At 36.2% G+C, this 11,096-nt stretch overlaps 1 protein-coding gene across 1 annotated transcript; it reads left to right on the top strand.

The window, feature by feature from the left end:
* The first annotated feature begins 9,043 nt into the window (after window positions 1-9,043).
* On the top strand, window positions 9,044-9,661 carry LOC110456065. The gene has a single exon (XM_021506603.1). The coding sequence runs from the start codon at window positions 9,044-9,046 to the stop codon at window positions 9,659-9,661; it is 618 nt and encodes a 205-aa protein (XP_021362278.1).
* The last annotated feature ends 1,435 nt before the right edge of the window (window positions 9,662-11,096 follow it).

Raw genomic sequence — 11,096 nt, 5'->3', positions numbered from 1 at the left:
GACGCTAGGATTTATATCACTTACTAGTATATAGAAGGACCGAACTAAACAATGTACGCCGCTAGGGCTTATATCACTTACTAGTATAAAGTAGGACAGAACTAAACAATGTACGCCGCTAGGACTTATACCACTTACTATGTTATCGAAGGACAGAACTAAACAATGAACGCCGCTAGGACTTCTATCACTTATTAGTTTATAGAAGGACAGAACCAAACAATATATGCAGCTAGGTCTTATATCACTTACTAGTATAAAGAAAGACAGAATTATACAATGTACGTCGCTAGGACTTATATCACTTACTAGTATATAGAAGGACAGAACCAAACAATGTACGCCGGTAGGACTTATATCTCTTACTAGTATATAGACGGACAGAACCAAACAATATACGCCGCTAGGTCTTAAATTACTTACTAGTATATAGAAGGACAGAACTAAACAATGTACGCCGCTGGGACTTGTATCACTTACTAGTATAAAGAAGGACAGAACTAAACAATCTACGCCTCAAGGACTAATATCACTTACTGAGTACATAGAAGAACAGAACTAAACAATGTACGCCGCTGGAAATTATATATATTACGAGTATAAAGAAGGACAGAACAAAGCAATGTACGCCGCTAGGACTTATCTCACTTACTAGTATAAAGAAAGAAAAGAACTAAACAATGTACGCCGATAGGACTTACATCACTTACTAGTATGTAGAAGAACAGAACTCAACAATGTACGCCGCTAGGACTTATATCACGTACTAGTATATAGAACAACAAAACTAAACAATCTACGCCGCTAGGACTTTTATCACCTACTAGTATAAAGAAGGACAGAAATTAACAATATACGCCGCTAGAATTTATATCACTTACTAGTATATAGAAGGGCAGAACTAAACAATGTACGCCGCTAGGGCTTATATCACTTACTAGTATAAAGTAGGACAGAACTAAACAATGTACGCCGCTAGGACTTATACCACTTACTATTTTATGGATGGACAGAACTAAACAATGAACGCCGCTAGGACTTCTATCACTTATTAGTTTATAGAAGGACAGAACCAAAAAATATATGCCGCTAGGACTTATATCACTTACTAGTATGAAGAAAGACAGAATTATACAATGTACGTCGCTAGGACTTATATCACTTACTAGTATATAGAAGGACAGAACCAAACAATGTACGCCGCTAGGACTTATATCACTTCCTAGTATATAGAAGGACAGCACCAAACAATATACGCTGCTGGAAATTATATATATTACGAGTATAAAGAAGGACAGTACAAAGCAATGTACGCCGCTAGGACTTATATCACTTACTAGTATATAGAAGAATAGAACTAAACAATGTACGTTGATACGACTTATATCACTTACTAGTATATAGAACGACAAAACTAAACAATCTACGCCGCTAGGACCTCTAAAACTTACTAATATATAAAAGGCCAGAACCAAGCAATATACGCCGCTAGGATTTTTATCACTTACTAGTAAAAAGAAAGACAGAACTAGCCAATGTTCGCCGATAGGACTTATATCACTTACTAGTATATAGAAGAATAGAACTAAAATATGTTCACTTACTAGTATATAGAAGGACAGAACTAAACAATGTACGCCGATAGGACTTATGCCACTTACTAGTTTATAGAAGGACAGTAGCAAACAATGTACGCCGCTAGGACTTATATCACTTACTAGTATATAGAAGGACAGAACTAAACAATGTACGCCGTTACGACTTATATTACTTAGTAGTATATAGAAGGACAGAACTAAACAATGTTCACCGCTAGGACTTATATCACTTACTAGTATATATAAGGACAGAACTAAACAATGTACGCCACTAGGACTATTATCACTTACTAGTATAAAGAAGGACAGAACTAAACAATCTACCCCGATAGAACTCATATCGCTTACTGAGTACATAGAAGAATAGAATTAAATAGTGTTCACCGCTAGGACTTATATCACTTACTAGTATATAAAAAGAAAGAACTAAACAATTTACGCCGCTAGGACTTATTTCACTTACTAGTATACAGAAGGACTGAACTAAACAATGAACGCCGCTAGGACTTATATCTCTTACTAGTATATAGAAGGACAGAACCAAACAATATACGCCGCTAGGACTTAAATTACTTACTAGTATATAGAAGGACAGAACTAAACAATGTACGCCGGTAGGACTTATATCACTTACTAGTATATAGAAGGACAGAACTAAACAATGTACGCCGCTTGGACTTATATCACTTACGAGTATAAAGAAGGACAGAACTAAAAAATCTACGCCTCAAGGACTAATATCACTTACTGAGTACATAGAAGAACAGAACTAAACAATGTTCACCGCTAGGACTTAATTCACTTACTAGTGTATAGAAGGACGGAACTAAACAATGTACTCCGCTGGGAATTATATATATTACGAGTATAAAGAAGGACAGAACAAAGCAATGTACGCCGCTAGGACTTATTTTACTTACTAGTATAAAGAAGGACAGAACTAAACAATGTACGCCGATAGGACTTATATCACTTACTAGTATATAGAAGAACAGAACTCAACAATGTACGCCGCTAGGACCTCTAAAACTTACTAATATATAAAAGGCCAGAACCAAGCAATATACGCCGCTAGGATTTTTATCACTTACTAGTATAAAGAAGGACAGAAATTAACAACGCATGCCGCTAGGACTTATATCACTTACTACTATATAGAAGCGCAGAACTAAACAATGTACGCCGATAGGACTTATATCACGTACTAGTATATAGAAGAATAGAACTAAACAATGTACGCCGCTAAGACTTATATCACTAACTAGTATATAGAAGGACAGGACCAAACAATGTACGCCGCTAGGACATATATAATTTACTAGTATATAGAAGGACAAAACTAAACAGTATACGCCGCTAGGACTTATATCACTTACTAGTGTATAGAAGGACAGAAATTAACAATGTAAGCCGCTAGGACTTATATCACTTACTAGTATATAGAAGGACAGAACTAAACAATGTACGCCGCAAAGACTAATATCACTTACTGAATACATAGAAGAATAGAACTAAACATTCTTCATCGCTAGGACTTATATCACTTACTAGTAAAAAGAAAGACAGAACTAAACAATGTTCGCCGATAGGACTTATATCACTTACTAGTATATATAAGGACAGAACTAAACAATGTACGCCGCTAGGACTTATAAAAATGTATCACTTACTTGTATATAGAAGAATAGAACTGAAATATGTACACTTACTAGTATATAGAAGGACAGAACTAAAAAATGTACGCCGCTAGGACTTATGCCACTTACTAGTATATAGAAGGACAGTAGCAAACATTGTACGCCGTTAGGACTTATATCACTTACTAGTATATAGAAGGACAGAACTAAACAATGTACGCCGATAGGACTTATTTAACTTACTAGTAAATAGAAGGGCAGAACTAAACAATGTACGCGGCTAGGACTTTTATTACTTACTAAAATAAAGAAGGACAGAACTGAACAATGTTCGCCGATAGGACTTATATCACTTACTAGTATATATAAGGACAGAACTAAACAATGTACGCGTCTAAGACTTTTATCAATTATTAGTATAAAGAAGGACAGAACTAAACAATGTACGCCGCTAGGACTTATATCACTTACTAGCATATATAAGGACAGAACTAAACAATGAACGCCGCTGGGACTTATATCAATTACTAGTATAAAGAAGGACAGAACTAAACAATGTACGCCGCTAGGACTTATATCACTTACTAGTATAAATAAGGACAGAACTAAACAATGTACACCGCTAGGACTAATATCAGTTACTAGAATATAGAAGAAAAGAACTAAAATATATACGACGCTAGGACTTATATCACTTACTAGTATATATAAGGACAGAACTAAACAATGTACACCGCTAGGACTAATATCAGTTACTAGTATATAGAAGAAAAGAACTAAAATATATACGCCGCTAGGACTTATATCACTTACTAGTATATAGAACGACAGAACTAAACAATCTACGCCTATAGGACCTCTATCACTTACTAGTATATAAAAGGCCAGAACCAAGCAATATACGCCGCTAGGACCTATATCACTTACTAGTAAAAAGAAGGAAGGAAATTAACAATGCATGCCGCTAGGACTTATATCACTTACTAGTATAAAGAAGGACAAACTAAACAATGTACGCCGCTAGGATTTTTATCACTTGCTAAAATAAAGAAGGAGAGAAATTAACAATGTACGCCGCTATAATTTATATCACTTTCTATAATATAGAAGGACAGAACTAAACAATGTACGCCGCTAGGACTTATAACACTTACTAGTAAAAAGAAGGACAGAACTAAAAAATCTACGACGCTAGGACTTATATCACTTACTAATATATCGAAGAATAGAACTATAAAATGTACGCCGATAGGACTTATATCACTTACCAAGATATACAAGGACAGAACTAAACAATTTACGCCGCTAGGACTTATATCACTAACTAGTATATAGAAGGACAGAACCAAACAATGTACGCCGCTAGGACATATATAATTTACTAGTATATAAAAGGACAGAACTAAACAGTGTACGCCGCTAGGACTTATAACACTTACTAGTATATAGAAAAACAGAACCAAACAATGCCCGACGCTAGGACTTATATCACTTACTAATATATAGAAGGACAGAACTAATCAATGTATGCCACTAGGACTTATATCACTTACTAGTATATAGAAGGAAAGAACTTAACAATGTATGCCGCTAGGACTTATATCACTTACTTTTATAAAGAAAGCCAGAACCAAATAATACAGGCCGCTAGGAATTATATCACTTACTAGTATAAAGAAGGACAGAAATTAACAATGTACGCCGCTAGGACTTATATGATTTACTAGTAAATAGAAGAACAGAACCAAACAACATACGCCGCTAGGACCTTTATCACCTACTAGTATAAAGAAGGACAGAAATTAACAATTTACGCCGCTAGATTTTATATCACTTACTAGTATATAGAAGGGCAGAACTAAACAATGTACGCCGCTAGGGCTAATATCACTTACTAGTATATAAAAGGACAGAACTAATCAATGTATGCCACTAGGACTTATATCACTTACTAGTATATAGAAGGAAAGAACTTAACAATGTACGCCGATAGGACTTATATCACTTACTTTTATAAAGAAAGCCAGAACCAAACAATACAGGCCGCTAGGAATTATATCACTTACTAGTATATAGAAGCACAGAACTAAGCAATGTACGCCGCTAGGACTTATATCACTTACTAGTGTATAGAAGGACAGAACTAAACAATGTACGCCGCTAGGACTTATATAATTTACTAGTATATAGAACAACAGAACCAAACAACATACGCCGCTAGGACTTTTATCACCTACTAGTATAAAGAAGGACAGAAATAAACAATATACGCCGCTAGAATGTATATCACTTACTAGTATATAGAAGGGCAGAACAAAACAATGTACGCCGGTAGGGCTTATATTACTTACTAGTATAAAGTAGGACAGAACTAAACAATGTACGCCGATAGGACTTATATCACTTACTAGTATATAGAAGGAGATAACTAGACAGTTCACGCCACTAGGACTTAAATTACTTACTAGTATAAAGAAAGACAGAACTAAAAAATGTACGCCGCTAGGACTTATATCACTTACTAGCATATAGAAGGAAAGAACTAATCAATGTATGCCGCTAGGACTTATATCACTTACTAGTATATAGAAGGAAAGAACTAAACAATGTTCGCCGCTAGGACTTATAACACTTACTAGTATATAGAAGGACAGAACTAATCAATGTATGCCGCTAGTACTTATATCACTTACTAGTATATAGAAGTACAGAACTAAACAATGTACGCCGCTAGGACTTATATCACTTACTAGTATATAGAAGAATAGAACTAAAATATGTACGCCGCTAGGACTTATATCACTTACTAGTATATAGAACGAAAGAACTAAACAATGTACGCCGCTAGGACTTATGTCACTTACTAATATATAGAAGGACAGTAGCAAACAATGTACGCCGCTAGGACTTATATCACTTACTAGTATAAATAAGGACAGAACTAAACAATCTACGCCGATAGGACTCATATCACTTACGGAGTACATAGAAGAACAGAATTAAATAATGTTCACCGCTATGACTTATATCACTTACTAGTTTATAGAAAGAAAGAACTAAACAGTTCACGCCACTTTGACTTAAATAACTTACTAGTATAAAGAAAGACAGAACTAAACAATGTACGCCGCTAGGACTTATAGCACTTACTAGTATATAGAAAGACAGAACCAAACAATGCACGCCGCTAGGACTTATATCACTTACTAGTATATAGAAGGAAAGAACTAATCAATGTATGCCGCTAGAACTTATATCACTTACTAGTATATAGAAGGAAAGAACTAAACAATGTACGCCGCTTGGACTTATATCACTTACTAGTATATAGAAGAACAGAACCAAACAACATACGCTGCTAGGACTTATATCACCTACTAGTATAAAGAAAGACAGAACTAAACAATGTACGCCGCTAGGACCTCTATCACTTATAAGTATATAGAAGAACAGAACCAAACAACATACGCTGCTAGGACTTATATCACCTACTAGTATAAATAAAGACAGAACTAAACAATGTACGCCGCTAGGACCTCTATCAATTGCTAGAATATTGAAGGACAGAACCAAACAATGTACGCCGATAGGACTTATATCACTTACTAGTATAAACAAGGACAGAACTAAACAATGTACGCCGCTAGGACCTCTAAGTATCTGTCAATCCAAGTAATTCAATGTCCTCGAAAAGAGAAACTGAGTATTTACAACGCTGAGACAGTCACATTAATTACTATATAAAAAAAAAAGTCAGCATTCATATAGAATGAATAACAACGTATCGAAAAGGCCATGTGATTGATCTGACGGACAAGGAAATGGCTCACAATAAATATTAATGGTCAATCGATTTGTATATGATATCAAATGTTACAAGTGTAGTGGTTAGAAGTGATTTCTCATCAACCGTGTTTCTATCTAGCCTTGGGCATGTAATATAGCCATATTCAGGAGACTTCCTCTAGCGTTGGAGACGAAGTCACTAACGCTTCACGTGTAATGTACACAAGTCTTGTTTTTATACTGAGAACATAGCTGTATAGGTTTTACATGTCAATAGTTTTGAGGATTGAAGACAATTTGTGTTCATGTTAGTCATTTAGTCACCATTTTATAATATTAAGCGGAAGCATTATTAATAATATTATAAACATCTTGGTATGGCATGACTCAGTACCTATCCTTCTCTCCGTAATAATGACATAAAGTTAAGCTCTGATATATGAATAACACAAGTCATATTGACATAAACACAAATTAAGTGACTTTTTTACAGAAATAAAAATAAATTATATTGTCTCTATTCAAAAGTGATCAGTTCGAACTAATATGTTTAAGTTTTGAAAAATTAAGTAGTTTTGAGAAGTTAAATATTTACGTCATAACTTTTTAAAACAAATATAACCTACTTATAGCTTCACTCCTGTAACAGTTGTCCTAAATGGTTCGCTATAGCTACCCTAAATATTTCATCATGATCTTTTGAATAAAAAAGCGAACGCAATAGTAGACCATGTAGCGTCCATTCCTGCAGGTCTGGAATCGAGAAAAGATTACACAGCCTGTTACAAACTGCATGTATCGTAAGAGGCGACTTTTGTGGGAACCCCCTGCAGGTTGTGGTTCGAGAAAAGATTACACAGCCTGTTACAAACGGCATGTATCGTAAGAGGCGACTAATATAAGAACCCCCTGCAGGTTTGGGTTCGAGAAAAGAAATCACATCCTGTTACAAACGGCATGTATCGTAAGAGGTGACTAATGAAGGAACCCCCTGCCGGTTTTGGTTCGAGAAAAGAAATTACATCCTGTTATAAACTGCATGTATCGTAAGAGGAGACTATTGTGGGAACCCCCTACAGAATTGGGGATTTGCTTTTGTGTCCTCTACTTGGGGGTACGAAAGTGACCAAAATAAACATATTTCAGTGTCTCACTAAATGAAACCCGTGATCTCTGCGTAAACAAATAAAATTAGATGTGTTATTGTTTTTGTATTTCTCTTTATTATAACGTTAGGGAGCTGGTCAATGTTTTGATCCTCATTCCTTACATGTATTTATGATCGTAAACAGTGTTTCAAAATGATGGACCACAGATCTCTGTATTTCCTTAAAGTACGATAAATAAATAAGTTAGCCGTTGGTTTTTCAACCCAACTGATATTGAGGTTTTTAATACTTTTTACAAGTGATACCATTTGTATTTCGGGTAAACGTATGAATAAATGTTAAACGCGCAAAACGACGTTTAACTTCGTAAACAACTTTAACGTAAGCACGTTAAGTTCTAGAAAGACGCAATAGCCGTATAATGTAGTATAATTCATATTGGCATCGGTATCTCTTAATTACTTTTAAAGCTGGAGTCACCTGTGTGTGAGTGAGTGAGTGAGTGTGTGTGTGTGTGTGTGTGTGTGTGTGTGTGTGTGTTATGTGCGTGAGTGTGTGTGTTACGTACATGTTTGATGCCTTTTACGCAATCATGTAATGGTGCAAGATTAACATTAAACAATTAAAATACAATTTTAATAAATTTTATACATGCGGTTATCGATTGATTCACTTGATGTTATGTGTTCAGTATATAAATAGTCCCTACGCAATGTTTGTAAACAGTGGAGGGGGTTGTGGGTCAGGAGGTGAAAAGGTCACGCGCATTGATCTGGTTATATAAACTGATTACGCAGCATCAGCTTACTACAGCCGCTGCAGACATCGCCTACAACCACAAAGATGGACACTGGGCAAGGTCAGTTTTGTTGTTTAAAGTACAATAATTTTTGAATCCACTTTTGAACGAAAAATGGATCAAACTAAAGTACTTGTTCTAGGGCACAGTTTTGTGCGACGTTTAGAAGCTGACCTTACTGGTTCATGGACAAATTTGGGTTTTGATAGCGATTTGGTCCGCGTCCACTGTGTTGGTCGAAGGGGTGATCGGGTACACGACATTTTATCAACCATGTCACAATCCATCGTGGATATCAAACCAAAAGTAGTTCTATTACAAATAGGAGGCAACGACTTGGATTCAGTTAATTTTACGGAGGTACAGGGACGTCTGGCAAGGGATTTACATTCTATCGCACAGTGGCTGAGGGAAGGTTATTCTGTTCGGGAAGCTGGAGTCATGCAACTTTTTTATCGGGCTAAAACCAGATCTATAGCGGTTGAAACCTACAACAGAAGTGTCGATGCAGTAAACAGTGAGATCAAACGTTTGTGTGAGGAATCTGAGGATTGTTTTTATTGGCGTCACAAAGGGTTGAAAACTGATGCATTCGACTGTCTCAACAAAGATGGCGTCCATCTTTCCCGCGCAGGGCTACGCAAGTATAAATACTCTGGACGTGGGGCGGTGCTTCAGGGCATACGATTGGCTGACAGGGATAAGAGTGAACCTCGTGACATTTCCTTATAAGGTTAGTTATACTATGACACTATTATATCGCGTTGCGCTTGCGCGAGGTTTGTTTACTTCCGCCCAGCTGTTTGCACCTGGTATGACCCCATTCCAGCTAACCGCTTCCTCGTCTAAATAAGTCGTTTCGCGACATTAGTTGATTACGGTGGTTTGTTTTCATATGCCGCCAGTTATGCGACGTTTCATTTAATTATTAATGGCTGTATCCACTTCATTTGTGCATTTATCCCATACGAAGTGACAGTTGACGTGAAGTTGTTTATAATTAATTCGGTTTCGGTTTCTAAGCCTCCAAATTCCCAGCCCTCAAACCAAAAACCAGAAAACCCCACAAACAAATTTTAAACCTAAGGCGGCAATGCTACCTACTCCTGTTAATTTTGACATCTTAAAATTATATTTGGAAGGGTACAATAAATTCAAGTTCAATGTCTAGAACATGGTTTTAAATATGGTTTTCGGTTACAATACAAGGGTTTACGACAATATAGGGAGTCGGACAATTTAAGATCAGCACGAGATAATTCAACAGTGCTGATACAAAAACTTGAACAAGAACTTAATTAATATTAATGACAATATTGCCCCTGAAGATGTCTCTGTCAAATACCAAACCATTTCAGATGCGATTGGCCTGATCAAATATTTTGGTAAGGGGGCACTGCTAGCGAAAACAGACATTGAAAATGCATTCCGTATTTTACCTATACATCCTGAAGACTACAGTTTATTAGGCATGAAAATTGGGGAATATTTTTATCATGACAAAACCTTACCAATGGGTTGTTCCATATCATGTCGTCTTTTTGAGACATTCAGCACAGCACTCCATTGGATCTTGGAAACAAAATTACAGGCAGCAGGCATTGTTCATGTTTTAGATGATTTCCTCTTTATAGCACCAAAAAATTCAACAAAATGAATTTTACAGATTTAGACAATTTTTTACAATTATGCCAAAACTCAGGTATTCCAATCAAACATAGTAAAACGGTTACACCCTGTACAACTATCACATTTCTGGGTATCGAACTTGATAGTATTCAGATGGAGGCTAGGCTCCCTAGGGATAAACTAGAAAAGATACACCTTCTTTTGGCACAATTCTGTCAAAAGCAAAAAGTTACCCTACAGGAACTTCAGTCATTGATTGGTTTGCTCAATTTTGCTTGTTCTGTAGTCTGTCCGGGTCGCCCCTTTTTAAGACGGTTGATAGATCTAACCAAAGGTTTAACCAAACCTCATCATCATATCCGACTCAACAAAGAGGCTAGAGCGGATATAAGGGCATGGCAGGAATTCATCCATTCTTACAATGGTGTTTCCATATTTCTACCTGACATCTGGGAGTCTTCCTGTCACTTACATTTTTATACAGATGCTAGTGGGCTAGGTTTTGGCGCAGTTTTAGGTACACAATGGTTTTTCGGAG

Source organism: Mizuhopecten yessoensis, unplaced genomic scaffold (assembly GCF_002113885.1).
Source record: "Mizuhopecten yessoensis strain PY_sf001 unplaced genomic scaffold, ASM211388v2 scaffold8505, whole genome shotgun sequence".
Lineage (NCBI taxonomy): Eukaryota > Metazoa > Mollusca > Bivalvia > Pectinida > Pectinidae > Mizuhopecten > Mizuhopecten yessoensis.
Note: the sequence above shows the minus strand (reverse complement) of the source record. Positions and strands in the feature narration are given on the sequence as shown.